General features: G+C 35.5%; 1 protein-coding gene across 1 annotated transcript in view; it reads right to left on the bottom strand.

Annotated features, from left to right (window-relative positions):
• LOC104511881 (potassium channel subfamily T member 2-like) overlaps positions 1-17,312 on the bottom strand; it is a gene marked incomplete at its 5' end in the record, with an annotated part of 50,639 nt that overhangs the window by 10,801 nt on the left and 22,526 nt on the right. The window contains 6 exon segments of the mRNA XM_010154668.1: positions 55-163; positions 2,262-2,370; positions 4,066-4,129; positions 8,270-8,406; positions 9,937-10,101; positions 11,343-11,523. Of these exon segments, the coding sequence (XP_010152970.1) occupies positions 55-163; positions 2,262-2,370; positions 4,066-4,129; positions 8,270-8,406; positions 9,937-10,101; positions 11,343-11,523 (765 nt within the window).

Here is a 17,312-nt window from a genome sequence, read left to right as displayed (position 1 = left end):
ACGAGGTTGTTTTTTTGGGGTTGTTTGTATGTTTGTTTGGTGGTATATACTTACTGTCCCCTAGATGTATGAACCAGCAGTGTGATTAATGTAGATGTAGCTGGGCATATACAATTTAGAGCTAGCATAGCATATTTGAATTCTTCTTCACACACAACATGATCTGTAGAAAAAAAAAAATATATAAATTGTTTTACAAAAATATTTTCCACTGAACAGAATTATCACTTCCTTTCCTTGTCTAGGAAAACGATGAAGATAGAGACAACCAGAAGTTGCCTCAAGATCTTCATCTTCCACTTGAACCTGGAGAGCAGCTGTGTATGATTTGCCCCATCCATGCTATCTCTCAGATTACATGAGCAGTTAATTTTGTATCCAGTTCATAATTTCTGTCCTGCAGCTACACCTGGAGAGGATGCAATGGCTCTGTGAATCCCACTATCTTGCTGCACCAGTTGTAGCATATTCCAGTTGGCCATGTAGCATATTCCAGCTGGCATCTCTTGCACCTTCTGCAGTTTTTGCATAAACTGGTATAACAGGTGCTGCATCTTGCAGCCTAGGTGGTTGCTGTTTTTCTTTTCCAGTTTTTTACAACTTTTCTTCTTCTTACCCCTATCCTTCTCTGGTGGTTTTTTTTTTGTGTTTTTTTGTTTTGTTTTGTTTTTTAAATCACAAAAGTGTGCTTTGTTTTTGTGAGTCCGTACAAGGAAGTATACCCGCACATTATTACTCGCTGTGATGGTACATTACTATAGACATACCTATTTTTTTCTGCCTTTTAATGGAATTTAGGGGAGGGGGCAAGACAAGAGAAAGAAACAGAAGCATTACATCTAGCCCTCTGTATCGGCTTATACTTAAAACTACCAAATTTTCTGCACAGGCTTTCAGTATTGTAAAAATTATATTCAACTTGGATGGCTAGTACTTAAAATTCATATCATAGTTAAATGCTCTCCAGCACTGGTGACGGCATAAAAAGAAATAGAAATTACTCTTTAAAGTCATTCATGTATACCTGTGAAAGTATTAAACTAGATATAGGAAGGGATAATCGTTACAACTTAATTAAATTTCTTGCCAGTGTAGAAACTTGAAGTCACAAAGGTTTTCTAAGGTCACGAAGTCATTTATTGCATGCTAAGTAATTTTTTTTTTCTTCTGAATTTAGTGTTTGATTCAGTTTGTTACTTTCAATGGAAGCAGAATTTGTTTCTGATGCAAAGACAATGCAAGTAGTACATCTGATGTTAAAAACATAAGCCATATGAAAACTGCTGTGTAAAAATAAGTAAATAATCTTTCCACCTACATCTGAGCTGTCTACATACCTCTACTTCTAGTTGCACTAATGTATCACTGAAATCCTTAGAACCAACTTACCTCTCTAACTAAGCTACTTTGTAGATAGAATTTATAGTCTAGCTATAATTATGCCATTTAGGGAAACAAAAGTGAGGACATACTTTGTATGCATTCTCTATTCCTGTTTTTGGAAATTTCCAGAGGCTTGTCAGCAACAGAATCATTGACTACGGAAAGAAGAAATTAATTCTCGCAGTTTCTGAAGATCAAGGCTTATTTAAATGTCATAGGGAAGGAATTAATTTGGTTATAGAAATATACTATCATATATAGAACAGAATGAGATTTTTTTCTTAAGTATATTTCAGTTACAGCAATTATTTCTTGCAAAAAATATTTCAGAGAGAAATGTCTTCTTTTGGTTGACCATGTGCCATTAATAACTCTATTTAAATTTTAAGCTAGAGATTTTGAAAGAGTAGGGTGTACTCTACTACTTGGATGGTGTATCTGCCAATGGGAAGATTTTTTTCAATTGTTTGTTGTATAAAATTTGGCCTTTCCTGAGCACATCTTCTCATGTACTCCTTAGTAACAGTATGTTTTAGTAGACAGAAATGGTTTAAAGACATGGATATAGCAAGGTGGAAGCCTACCTGAATCTGTAATTGAGAGGTAACTATCTGTTATATATCAAATAATTCTAGTCCATGTATTATGTAACATAAGAGACTAATAATACTTAAAAGTGCTTATAGATAAGATTTTAATGTAAGACATGACATTTTATTATTGATAAGATATACAGCCCATATTATTTTATAATAATGCACTCTTAATCTGCTTCTAACCATTAAATAAGCCTAGGCAATCTCACTTGCCTTGTGTGCTTACGGAACAAATTGCCAGATACTAATACGTGTTTCAAATGGCTGAAATCTTACACTTACCTGCAAACTTGATGTGGAATTTATTCTCAGGTTTCAGTATTTGGACATACAAAGGACAATTTGGAGCAAAGTCTTTAACTGCCCATGCTCTTAAAATGGTTTGATGATCCTAGAATAAGGAGTATGAGATGATGACAATTAAATACAAATAACCATGTTACGTTAGAAAAAAAATCTCTCACAGACTGACTCCATTGAAGAAAACTCATTTGAAGACTATGTAACACCAGGTAGTATCGATGTTTACATATATGTTATATAAGTAATATTATGTATTTTGTATATTACATTTATTTAAGTACATAAATATATGTACACATATACAGAAATCCAATAATTCTGCAGACAAGACATGGCTGAGGTACTCTGTGTTCACCAACAAGGTCTCTCAGGCCTCTGCTTTGAGGCAGGCTTCAAGCAGAAGAATTACCAGCAGTGGATGTTTTTAGGCAAGGATTGCTTCTGAGAACTCAACCCGTATGAGCCCACAGGATCAGATGAGTGCAGAGAGAGCAGGCCGATGTCCTTCTTGGTTGTTTTCTTATCTTTGAAAGGTTGTGGAGAATGGAGGAGGTCTCCCAACAATGGCAGAAAAAATAATAGCTTTATCCATCTTCAAAGAAAAGGATAATCTGGGAAGCTGTAATTCTGGACACAGGAATGCTCAGGCAGTATTCTCATTTCCATATTCAGACATTACAGTCTGGATGAGTGGAAACGATATGGTAAAATACTGTTAGATATTGGTGTCTTAGGGCAGTGGCAAACGGCACATACTCTACCCAGAGACCTGTGGCACATGGAGTGTCACAAAGATCTGCACTGGAACCTGTTCTGTTAATAAAGAGTGCACATTCAGCAGGTTTGCAGGCAAGACAAAACTGGAGGGAACAGTCTGAACACGTGAGGGCAGGACTGCCATTCAGATGGTCCAGATATGATGAAGGAATGAGGTGACAAGAACCTCATGAAATTCAGCCAGGGCACAAGCAAAGTCCTGCCTCTGGGACTCGGTAACCACCAGCATTGGTACAGGCGGGGAGCTGGCCGGCCGGACAGCAGCTCTGCTAGAAAAGACCTGGGGCTCCTGGCAGAGAGTGGGCTGATCATGGGCTGGCAGTGTGCTCTGGCAGCGGGGGAGGCTGACAGCATCCCAGGCTGCTTTAACAGGAGCACAGCGAGTAGATAGAAGGCAGTGATTATGCCCCTCTGCTCAACACAAGCTAGGTAATCTAGACACTATCCAGGTTGCAGGCCCTTAACACAGCAAAGAGAGGTATGAGCCAGACTGAGCTCAGCAGAGGACCACCAAGACGGTCAGGGGCAGAAGCAGAGGCCCTGTGAGGAAAGGCTGAGAGAATGGAGGCTGTTCAGCCTCCATTGATACATTGCCTAGGAAGATAGAGCTAATTTATCAAGTTGTGTGCAGCTTCACTGCACGGGGTTTGATGTTGCCAGATTCTTAGTTCTTCTTCAATGTATTACTAAAATGTGTTGTAAAATTCTAACTTCTTTAGCAGATGAGTCATGTAATTTATTTAAAAAAAAATCCTAAGTAGATATGGTAAGTGAAATAAGCCATTAGATTATATTTCATAATTTTGTGAAATTCTGACCTTGCAGAATCAAATAGAAATGTTTTCATTATCTTAACTGAGCTCATCCTAAATGCAAAATCTCTGTGTAAATCAGCTAATTTTAATCTTGCATTCACAGAAGAAGTCTCAGTAGCTGACAGGGAATAAGGGCAGTAAATGTATAAACAACATGCACATTCATTCTTAGTTATTTCTTCAAAACTTACAGCTGCAGTCCGGTCTACCTCACAGCGGCTACTCAGAATGAAACAAGCTTCAGCATCATCCATTCTAGAAAAAGGGACACAAGCCTGTTAAACAGCAATACTTATGTGGACTTGCGTTTCACAGTTTATAGTCTTGTATGCTTACAGAAACAGAATACAGAGCAAGCTTACTCTATCTGTTCTCATGTATTATCTGAATGTCACCAATAGTCACCCTGTGCACTAACTCACAGTGTACCAATACTTACTGACTGGGTTCTGTGGGCAGCAGAAACTGTGCCAAAGTAATAAAAGCAGGGTAGCCTCAAACACACTTAATTTTAAAAATAAATATTTATCTGCCATGAGTATAAAAGGGGAATAAATAGCACCAGTTTGCAAGGTGTGTAAGGGTATGACATGTACAAGTTGTTATTGGTAAGAATGAATGAGAGGGGACAGATAATATCAACTTGTCTTGCCTAGTGATAGCAGAAAGATGGGTAGAATAACACGTTAGGGATAAATAACAAAGCTTTCTGTGTATGTATGCGTTAAATGAATTAACTATTTTCAGTTCGTGGTCTCTTTGAGAACTGTTAATGCCTGTTCTCTAGTGGGTACAACTTGTCATGTAATAAAGAGTGGTGGTGGCAATGCAGAGAAGAACTGTCCGACTGAAGGTTTCATCAAAGTTTGGTTTTCCTATCTTGCCTCAGACCTTGATATCCTTCTGCAGTGAATTCCACTTTACTTACTGGAACATGAAAGTAAAGAAATAGGGGATTGGTCCTTTGGAAGACAGAACTTTCTGGGTAAAGAGAAACAGTATGATCAGAATGGGTTTCCTGGGAAGGGGAAAAAGGGGTGAAAAACTGGGGAAAATGAACAAGCAATTCACTGCTCACTACAGCAACTCCATTTTGGAGTCCATAATGGGACCTGAGATTCCTAAGTCTTCCGTTTCTCTGCTGCTAGAAAATAGAATTGGTGGTTTTGGTAATAGTTTACTCCTGAGACCCTAGGCTTAAACTGAAATCTCATTCTGTACAAACGTAGAACAAAAAGACAGTCCTTGCCATAGAAGTTAAGTGACACACAAAGGACAACAAGAGTATATGCAAACGTGGCAAACAGGAATAAACAGTGTGTCAATACCTGAATAAAAGAATTATCCTGGTAGAAAGTGGTCTCACTAGATATCAGAGCAGAGAACCAACAGAAGAGAGGATGCTGTGGAGAACACCAGGATTACTTTACAGATATTTCTGAGAAATTCATCCTAGATTGAAGGGACAGCATGGGTGAAATCACAATGGGAATTGTATGTTAATCTGTGGTCTGTGTGAAAGAGAATAGCATTATAGACTTTTCAGAAGGTTACCTCTCAGTAAGAACTGGGAGTTACAGGCTAAGTGAGAATAGGGCGTTACTCCTTGATGCAATAAAGAAGGGTAAGCCAGGGAAGGACTGCAATGAGGCGAAGTGATGTACTACATAAATAATGTTCCAGAGTGTTCTGAAACAAGGGTTCAGGGCATCAACATCATACATGTTAAGAACATAGATATAGTTTTAAGTGGGGCAAAAATGAGAGCTTGTGTGAGAAACAGACATACAAGACATAGGTTCAGACTACACTGGATGCTCTACAACATGATTCTAACCTTATGATCCACAGCAGGATACTGGTTTTATTTTGATAGCAAAAATTAAGATCTATTTGCAACTGTCTACAACTAAACTAAAGCTGATGAATAGACACCTGTAATGAGATGTCACATAGCTTGGCGCACCTTTTAATTCTGGACTATAGAAATAGTGAATAAATTTGTGTCTTTCGTGTGAGATCATTCAGAGAAAGTATATAGAAAACAGAAGGATAAAATCAGGTCAATGTGGATTCCACATAGGCTCCTGGCAGAAGCCTCAAAAGATTAAAGTACTTGAAATGCAAAAAGTCATTGTGACAAAGGTAAATCAATATATCCAAAATACCAGCTGATGTGAAGAAGTGAGGGCACAAGGACACTTCTGAGTGCTTATTAGAAAGAAATCATGGGAGCAGCATGAGTAGTTTTAGCTAAGCATGGGAGTAGAACTGGGAAGATAAGGTCTTTAATAAATTTGTAGGAAAGAAAATTCATTGAAATTAGATGAGATTTTGATGAGAGCTGATGAGGTAACTGGAATTGACAGAATATATATAGATGATTTTGTAAGGAAATGAAACCTCATGTAAACATATACACCTTTTTCCCCAATGTTTTTTGTAACTTCTTGAATCACTTCAGCCACAGATAACAAGGATAACAACCTCAGATTAACATCTATGAATGTCATGAATTTAGACAACAGAAACACTAATAATATCTACATTAAAAACATTAATTAGATGAGAGAAGTGTTATTAACGTCCTATCGACTGAAAAAAGCTTTGAGAATTACACCATTTTTATGTGCCAGAAAACTGAATCTGAGACAGAAAACCCCAATAGTTCCACTGCTTGAGGATGCAGAAATTAAAGGGACTTCGTATATTGATGAGAAATTTGTGAAAGGAAAAATTATAAGGTAAAGAAAAACAGTGGACATGGAGAGGATTAAGATTTGTGATGGTTCACTAAAGCAAGTGGAATGAGAGAGAAAAAAATATTTTAGGTCATTACAGAACACGGGGGAGAGCTGTAGGCGAAAAAAAAATCGAGCATAGCAGTGTTACTCGTTTTCTAGTGCTAGTACGTGAAGAGAATGAGACCTGTTTTAATCCACTACTGTGTTGTTTCAAATGCTGAGGCAGCTATAACGTTTCCAGTCAAGCTGATGAACAATGTAAGTATCAGGGAGATACCTCATGATAGAATTCTTTCCGGGGATTTTTGTTAAAGCTGGGCACATGAACACTGTTCAAAGAATGCCAAAAATTTGCAAAGTGAAGGTCTCAAAGGTAGGAACATGAAATGAATATCATTTTTGTAAAGTCAAATTGTGTACTAGGGCGTATAAAGAAAAATACAGTCTTTAGTTAACTGACTGCTACTTGTGCAGTCAAAAAACTTTTGGTATTTCTTTACTTTTTGGTGAGACGTTTACCATGTTATTTTGATATTGAACTTAATACATAATATATGTATACATTTTGATAATAAGACACTTTTTTATTTTGTTTTTGGTAACAATTACTTTATTAGTCGTTTACCGTGTGCTTTATATCTTCTCAGTACATTAAGTTCTAATCAAGAAGAAATACAGCAAATGTCTTAGCTACTGAGTTATATTTTATATTAAATTCCCACTATGCTTCTTTCCTCAGGAGAGGTTGAAAATTATTCTACGGCAGGTACATTCAATTACATGTTCTGCAGGATAAGGCACAGTTCCAAAGTTGACTACCTCCAAGTTATTGTAAGTGAAATTCAAGATTATCTCTAGGGAACACACTAATTTTTCTTCTAGTGTGTAGAACAAATGACAGCCAAATCCCCACATGAATTCTTTCTTGGAATCAGCAAGAAAGCAAAAAAAAAAAACCCACCAAAACCAAAACAACTCTCTCTAAAAGAAAACTCCTAATCCTGTAAAAAAGCTTTATTGTATTCTCAAATTTTGAACAGATATAGAAGTAGGGTTTTTTTCAGTGTCAGAAATCAAAGAAGGTAACACTGCTCATGAGATTTCTTGCAGACTAGATTCTTGGAAATAACTCCCCTGGGGTAAAGACGACTGAATGACACAAATACTCAGACAGATATTGGTTTAATTTTAGATATCTATATTTGTTTCTAAATAAATTCATTATTTTTGTTTACTTTTTTTTTCCTCCCTCCTTTCATTTGGTGAGGAGAACTGCCATAAAATTTGCCATCAAGGAACAGAAAAAATTTCTCAAGGAAATAATTTACTCAAGAAACACACTATTTGTGGTATTACTGGCAGTTTTAGAATTTTCTGTGTTTTTTCAGAAGAAATCACAAGCACTCTGTTTCAATACATTTAAAAACTGAGACTGAAAAGGTACAAAGAAAAATTTGGTCAAATTAAAAGAGTTTACAAATATTTGTTCCTCTAAAATCTTCAGATATTAACTAAAACAAATTGTATTAAATAGCCTTGCTTTATAAATACATGCTTTCCTTCTCGCACAGCTTTTGTTGTTTGTTAAACATTTATCATACAGTACGAGTGAAACAAAACTAAAAACCAATATATGTCAATAATTGCCTACTTAGCTCTCAACAGGTCTTGATCTTTTAGTGCTGAGCCTTGCAGATAGATAACTCTTTGGGACCACATTGGGATTTGTAACACCCTTCGGACCTGAGCATCCATCTCAGCAGGACACAAAATAACGACATAATAGTCCTGTCAAAAACATAAGGGGGAATAGTCATTTTCTTATGTTACCATTTATTGTTGCTAGAAAATGAGTCAACAGAGATTCGGGACATCAAAAATATCTCTGATAACTCCCATTTAATTGACAAAAGTTATTTGAATACATGAGTGTAAAATATTGAATAATAAAACTAGCTGGACAGTTGTCAGCTGCTCACAGAAGACTCCAGGGTGACAGCTCAAGTCCATTTAGAAACATTTTTGTTTCCATATAGGCATAAGGGGGTTTTTAGGGACAAGTTACATTTCTGTCATTCAAGCTGGAAAATGTAGAAAGTTTACAAGAATCGAAATGGAATTGTCTCCCCCAATTTTTTTTCTTCTACATTAACGGGCAGATTCAAACTCTGTTTCCTGTACTACAGACAATCCTTGTTAGGAAAAGTAAGGTTGCTCTGAAGTACATGTATGTATGTATGAACAGGAGAGAGAAATGGAATGTGTGAGGAGAGACTGAGAGCTTAGGACATCTTTGTCATAGAAGTCTGCCTTAGCCAACACATATTTTTGCAGAAAACATTGGATCTAGTGCATCATCTGTATCCTCCAGCTTCCCATTCCACTGGTGAAGGGAACGTATATAGGCTCTTCTAGGCTACATAAGTAGTATTAGAACTTTTCTTATTTGTCTTCAGTCTGTCATGGAGCCTGACTTTCTTCAGGCAAGTTAACAAATTTGTGGATTTCAATTTATGTTTGTATCTATAAAGAACTGGATTTCTTTGTGCATTTGCTTATGCCTCTTACTAGCTCGTTATTTTGGGGAATATTTTGGATTTGGGATTTGTCAAATTGCTTCTTAGCAATTTGAGGATTGTATTTTTGTGATTTTTTGCACTAGTTAATGAATCATGGTACCACAGGTAAGTCCGTAAAAGACATAGAGAAGATTTAGTAAAAGAAATGGTCTGTAGCTAAAGCTAATGTTAATGAATCCAAATTGCTATCGCATATAAATAAACATTTATATGTTTGCATTAGGTAGGGAATATTTTCACCGAGAAAACTGTGTGTGTAATCTTTCAAGGTCTTTGTCCTTTATAGTACATCTGTCTATTTCTTCATTTCAACAATTCCAAAATTATCTAATGGTCCTAGCACTGGCAAAAGAAGCCAAGCAAAATGCAGAAATCCAAAGATGCTTTGAGTTGTGAGGAGTTTTGGATCCAGACCGAACACAACAGGAAAAAATAATTTTAGCAATTTTCATTTATTCATTTTCTAGTTTGGGGTAGATTATAAAGGATTTCCATGGAAATACTTGTTTCTAAAAAGATTGGCATAATAGAACAGGACAGTAATTCTATCTATTTAGACTACCTCAGTTCAAAATGAATGCCTCCATACTCTATCTCAGCTTCTTATTGTAATTATAGATTCCCAATTCAGACAGCTATTCCCAAATTCAGTTTTACAAATTAAAGACCATTTCAGAAGGTTGTCTGCAAAAATCTCAGTGTTTAGAATTTATTCTCGAGTTTTTTTCACTGTAAGTACCTGTAATCTGGGGTGAGCATAGAATTCATTTAAGAAATCCATAAGTAAGTCAATCTTCAGAGAGCTAACACATAGCACAACGTGTTTTTCTGTCTGAGCTCTGTGTCGACTGTAGTTACCACCAGACTTTTGTCTCTCCATCCACAAATATGCCAGCTGTTCGAACTGCAAGAGATGCCAATGTTCAGTGAAATACAGACAAGCAGATGGGCATTATAACTGTATCATGAGTTAAGAATGTTGCATCGCTCATCTCAGGCCTCTGTGAAAAGACGCCCTTAGCCCACAGTGTCTTTGTGGGCTAATGTCTTAGTAAATGTCTTCGTAAAAAGCTCTCTAGTAAGTGGGTGAGATGAATAGGGTGATTGAAAAACATGGCAGCAGAGCCAGTCTCTGTCACACAGAAATAGCAGGGTAAAACTATTAAAATACCATGAGATTACAGTAAATCTCAAAATTTTAAAAAACAATGAAGGCTATAACTTATTTCCTTTATGTATATAATAACTTTAAGCTCTCTTTTTCCAATGCGTGTTAAATTAACCTTTCATTTGAGAAAAGCATTTAATTTTCACACTTAGATGTATATTGTGAATATACCATATATTGTGAATATACCAAGTGTGGAAGAGTTAACATCTTGGCAGGGCTTCCCAATCTCAGGGTTTTTGACATCAAGTGTCACCTAATGAACCATGAAATATTCGGAACAGATGTAATGAAATTGAGTGACTTCTTGAAATACTTGGATTTTCATGCATCAGCCCTTTCCTGTTGAAACTGTTAGAAGTCCTGAACTTAAGCAGGCATCAAAAATTCCTAACTGTGATGCTGGATCTCTGTGTGTGTACCAATACACACAGCTGTGAACCCAATTTGCTTGAGTTGCAGATTTAATGAGATATTTTTTTCAAGTTAGCACTCAGCTGCAAGAGCAAGAGAGGAAGCAGAGAAAAACAAGATTAGAAATAGAGAGAGCCTGCAGAGGAAATACTGTAGTCATAAAGTGCTGGCAAGTGTTTGGTTTTGTAAGGGGTTTTGTTGTTGTTTTTTGTTCTGTTGTTTTGATTATTTTCCAATAGTTCCATTAATAACAAACCCGTATCTCGGGATGAAGGAAGAGCTCTGTAGTACGTGATAGGAACAGAAAGCTTTCACCAGCACTCAAAACATGTTATTAGCGCTCTGCTTTTTCGTATAAATCTAGACTATAGGAGAATAGACAAAGGAAAAAGGAATTTAAAAAAAAAAAAACCACAAACTAACTAAAACCCACACCAGAATAAGAGGTATTGAAGACATTACTTTTTCTGACATGTGCAATAATAATAGTAACAATAAATTACTCCAGTTACTATTCTTTTGTTTCAAAACCAATTCTAAAGAGAAGAAAGATCCACCTTTACCTGTATGGGCAACACCACAAGAGCAACACAGATCATAATGACAACAAGCAGCTTCGAAGGCCATATCTTGGGTGTAACGTCCCCAAAGCCCACAGTGGAAAATGTCACTATGCAGAAATAAAGGGAGTCAAAGAGGGTCAACCTGTTTCCTGCTCGTTCCAGATGCTGAATTCCACAAATACTATGTAGAAAAGAATGAAGAGAAAAAAAGAATAGAGACACAAAAAATAAAAACTGTACTTAAGGTCAGTTCAAGTTTGATGATTATATGTGCAGAGAACTATTTAGTTTCAGAATTCATAAATTTCTTAACAAAGGCTTTTTTTAAAGATGAGAAAAATTCGTATTGAACCTGAAGTGTGTCGTTAATATAATTTTCAAATGTCATTTTTAAGAAAAGAAACTCATTTTTTGATTATTTCAATATGATAGTCACAGCTTTGTTGTGAGGTTTTGCTTAGTGGCTGTTGTGAGGGAGGGGTGGTATAGAATACATCATGGATTGACGCAATTCCTTTGTAAACCAGAACAAAACAGATGGTATCTGTTGTCACCACTCAGAATTTTTTATAAACAACTTTTAACTTTTTCAGGGATAGTTTACTGGTATGGCCAAGAAAATGTACGTACTGAGTTCTTTGAATCTATCACTCTTTATGTTGGTCTCTATCCTTTTCCATAGCAAGAGTTACTAGCACGAACTAGTTATGAGAGTACGTGTTGCGTATTAGAAAGATAATGTTGGTATAAATGGGTACTAACTCTCTAGAATAGATTGAATGTGAGAAATGCAGGCTACTGAATTTTCAGAGGATTAAGTGTCCAGGGTCAGCCTTTGGGTGGAAAGTAAAAAAATGCCAGCTGGTACAAGGATTCTGCTTTCTAAAAGTACAGAGTAGAAATACTAGGCTTGGTTGTCTTTGACAGCAGAACAAATGAAGCTTATTCCTTTCAGCCTCACATTACTGTGAACAAGTAAATGGCAGCCCAAGTTAATTGGTAATTACTTCTCTTGTGTCACCCAATCTTTCATGATGTGATTTTAGTTTTGAGAACAGTAGCACAATCTCTCCACAGGCCTTACTGCTTGCTATTTCATATATTGCAGAAGTCAAATTACTTCACTTTGAAAAAATATGCTATGATAAAGTTTCTCAAGCTTAAAATACGATTTTGCCTAATACAGTAGAGTTACTTAGATCAGTTCAGGCTTTTAAATTCTATTCACTTACATGAAGAAAATCAGTGTGTGAACCACCCTGAATAGTGGGGTTTTTTTTCTCCTTGGTGTTACCAGAATCATTTCTCCTCAGAGAATTAGAGACATAATTGATAAATAATATTGTATTCCTTAGTAATTACTCTAGAACATACCAAAGATTATTTCTTCATATATGGTATTCAGATGGCAATACTCACTCATTAATATCTGCCATGGTAAGATCTTTGCATCACCAGGGAGATCCTGTGTTTATAACAGCTTTAGCAGTTGTTCTTCTGTTCTCTGTTCTGTTCTCCAAAAATAATTTAGCTGTGGGCAGTGGCATTTTCAGGACATATGGATCACATTCCCAATTTCTCTTTCACAGTTCTAGCATTTGTAGTTTTCACACATATTAAAATGTCCTAAAAAGAGTGCTGGGTTTTTTTCCCCGTTGTTTGCATAAGTTTCATATTTCAGTCAGAACTGATACTTTTATATGCCTACCCCATTTGTCCCATATTTTTCACTGGAGTTGTAATCTAGATCTTCCATAATTTCACTGTGTTTCTGATTTTTTCTTTTTTGACAAAAAGGTTAATTATATTTTTTATCTTTGAAAATATTAACAGAAGGACTGTGAGGAATTATGAAGCTTTCTTTTGGTCTCAGACAAGTAAGTTTTTCAGCTAAATCCTTCTCCAGTGTTAATATGAAATAAAGGTGTATATGGCAGAGGCATCCAAGTAGGGAAAAAATAAGCTATTTTAATATCTTTATTCATATAAGTTATATATAATTTTAAAAATATAACGGTGATGAATTTTTAGTTCTTCATTGTTATTATTCCTGATAACCTTGGTGCATTTTTTCTCTTAAGTTGTCCTTTGTGGGTACATCTCTAAAACACATAGCCTTGACTTGAGGAATTAAGGGCCAGGAAAGCAGCGATTACACTGAGCCGGTGACATGGCTCCAACATAACAGCACTATTACACTAAGCTTCCATGTGTGCTAAATGTCTGCAGATGACTTTGCATTGAGGTGTAAGGCATGATACTGTCATTAACAGAAATGTATTTTTTCTGATGCTGATGTCTGTGAAATTGCTTGGTGGTGTTTGTGTATGCAAAAGTGTCAATTTCACCCTTCGTATCTGACCAGATAGATTCAAATGTAAAAATAATTTGGTACCCTCATGGTTTTACTTTTTCAAGGAATAAGAATTGTTTCCTCATTTTATGTTATTTTTGTAAAACCTCAAAAAAAAAAAAAAATTAAGTTTCCTGGTAGGAAAACTCAAGTCTCTGATGAAAGAGATATTTCCTTTACTATTATTATTTCTGAGCTTTCCACAGCCAGCCTGCCCAATCATACTGTAGCTTAACTAAGTTAATATATTGTGAACCATTTCAGTCTTTTTTAAGTGAACAATAAAATTCCTACTGAATGTAGCAAGATCAAAATTTCATTTTATCGACTGTGCTCCCTTATAGTCCTATATATTTCTATTCTTTGAAGCCATCAAAATAATTTTGTGCCTGACCCAAGATGGCTTGTGGATTCAAGCCATTTCCTGTTGAACTCAGTGGGCATGAACCAGAGCTTCTCACATTCGGTTAACAATATTAAAATCAGTAAGACATGGGAGCTATTTCTGAAGTAGAAATTTAGCTCTTCTAACAACTTGTTGAACAAATTCATTTCTTTCCTCAAAATTACTTGCACCTCCTTTGCAGTTCTACCAAATTGTACCTAAAGCTCTAATTCTGAAAAGAAACGAATGATAAATCCAAAATAAGGTTACCTAATCTTAATTTTACTGGTCATTTTGCTGCTTTGCTTTTTGTTTTACTACAGCCAGAGATCACAAAACTGCAGAAAAACCTGATTTTCAGAGACAACTTTATGGAAGTCCAAATTATCAAATGAAATATTACCTCTTTTACTCCTTCACCAAGAATATTATACTTTAATCTCAACACGAGTGCCTCTAAAGAAATGCTACTCAGCATCTTCAGCATGCTTCTATTTGGGCTACCTGATTTACACTGCATAGAGAGTGCACAGCAGAGGTTTTTGTTGTCCATGTAGCTAAGTCCATATGGATTAGTTACTCATTCCCACAACTTACTGACATTTTTTAATATAGCCTAATTCTTCATATGAAGAGTAGTATAAATTTCTTTTTTCTTGTAAATTGTTAAGCATTATTTTTAAAAGATGCATAAATACTGTATGTACCAATACAGACAGCACATGTTCTTGTCTGCTTTCTCCTATTTCCTGACATAATGAACTATGCAGTAACTCAGACTTCATCTTTTGGCTGTCAGTATTTTGTGGTGGTATTTTTCTCCTTGCTCTTGATTGCTTCCTGCTCCTCTTTCATCCCATGCTGAAATAATAATTTATTTTGTCTTCCCTGGAAAAACATAATGATTTCAAGCACAAAAGGAATGTTCAGTAAAAACAATGCTCACACCAACTTGTTCTTTTAGAGAAAATAAACCACTGTAATAATAAAAACACAGAAAATGCCTATTTAAAACATTGGTCTCAAGTCAGCACCTTCTACATCAATTTTAGGTTCCCTGTAAATTCAGTAAGGCTATCTTTTCGTAGTTGATCTAAGTCACCAGTTATAAAAAAAACAAAATTGGTTTAATGGAGAAAAGATGTGATATTATTTTAAAAACCTACAGAAACCCACACCATGTGTCTGCTAAAGCAAAAGTAGCATGAAAAAAATTATTATAAACTTAGTGGAAACAGAACTGTGATTTTAAACACTCTACTACCACTGCACTTGAAAATCAAAAGTTAAAGATAGTAACATGTAATCTCTGAAGATTAGTAATGTTTAGTTTAGGTTTCATTTGAACTTTTGAGAGTTCAACCTTTGTTTTACTGGAAGCTTTCTTTCTAATTCCAGGAATCTTTATTTGCTTGAGTATTTTACGTGCCAAAACTAACTACTGTTTCTAAATAACCTCATTCCACATGCAGTACACAAATAAATACTGTAGAATAAAATAACCCATGAGATTAAGTCATTTTTTTGTCATGCTGCAGTAGTAGGTCATAGAAATGGATGTAACGAGACATTTGGATAGCAATTTGCAAGTACTGCACATTAACTGTCCATATTTATAATATTTTATAATCTTTTCTATATTAGTTTCTATTTTCATTTGTCAGTATTGCCACACATGTTGGATTTCTACATTTTGGTTTTACTTTTAGAGAAAATTATTGTTTACAGGTACAACCTCTTAAGGTCTAATATAATGCACCAGAGGCTGAAGCCAAAATTTAGAGATGCTTCGGTGTCTTCAGGATTATGCAGCAACTAACACCATTTTCTTTGGACTTTAAATCTGAGTTTCGTACTGTATAATTATTTGGTAACCGTAATTGTAATAATTGTTTTAAGTAGCTAGCTACAGGGACAAGCTAACAAATATCTTGAAATCAATCAAGATTAATTTATTGGATTCAGTGAGGTTTTTTGGTACAGGCTCAGTGCTTATATACTATAGAAGTTATATCTGAAATAACTCAGAAATATAGTAACTCCACATATTAAGTAAGTGTTCCCAGTAGTTTCTCACGCAAATATACCACGGGATGGTGATGTTAGAACAAATTACAAACTAAATTATGATTATTTGATTGTTCTGTACTGATAACTGCTGCTGGTAATATTTTAATTTTTTCTGATTCTATTGTCACCGATAATAGTGCTTTGGGTTTTTGGTGTGGTTGGGTGGTGTTTTTTTTTTTGTTTGTTTGGTTTTTTTAATGAGCAAAATTGGTATGAACCATCAGTCAGCAAAATTGTTGATAGACCATCTGTAGTAAATACCTTTCAGTAAAATTTAAATACAGAAGATGACGACCATGATAACATTACAGGAAACACATGGGCACGCATTTGAGACTTATCTTACCACTATAGTGCCATATCTGCTTTAGGAAATGAAGATTTGGAAGAGTTTACCCATAATGTTTAAAGCAAATTCCTTGGTCTTTGCACCAAAAGATGTTATCATTAAGCTGATGCCAGTCTTAAGTCTTTGAAATGTTTTTGTATTTAGTGCTGTAGCTGGAGAATGTCCTGCTTTGTACAGATTTTCATACTCTAAGGTGTCTCTGTTCTGTCTTATCTAGGCTACCAGCATAGAGACAGATGCACTTCTGCCCTACATTTTAAAATTACACATTACTAGAAAAGCAATTCTTGGTGCTTGGGGAATTAGTATGCATAGAATCGTTAAATGATCAATTTATACCTCACAAAACTCTGCTGAATAATGATATAACTGAAGTGACATTAAAGGGGCATTTTCTTCATTCATTATATCAGATGCATATGGAAACATTGTATGTTGACTTCTGAATAATGATACATGCCCTGAATTTTAATTATCTTTTTTTGATGAGACAGTACTGAGCTGTGTAGTCTGAAGGTGTTGCTAACCACATTACCCATGACCTAAAAACCTAATGCTTTCTGACCGAACCTCTGATTCTTGTGTAAAAAATGAAGAGACAAAGAAAATGAGCAAGGAATGAGCAGAAACTGCAAGCACATTACTGAAGAAAAAAGCAGAAAATACTCTGACCAATAATAAAACGTTTATCCCGTCCAGACACCCTGAAGCTGAGGTTTTAAGTTGCTGAAAACAAAATGCTTCCATTTCTTCCAAGCCCTGTGATGCTTTCTTGGGTCTTTTATAAAACCTGTTTTTACCTAAACATTCATT

Source organism: Eurypyga helias, unplaced genomic scaffold (genome assembly GCF_000690775.1).
Source record: "Eurypyga helias isolate BGI_N326 unplaced genomic scaffold, ASM69077v1 scaffold1297, whole genome shotgun sequence".
Classification (NCBI taxonomy): Eukaryota; Metazoa; Chordata; class Aves; order Eurypygiformes; family Eurypygidae; genus Eurypyga; species Eurypyga helias.
Note: the sequence above shows the minus strand (reverse complement) of the source record. Positions and strands in the feature narration are given on the sequence as shown.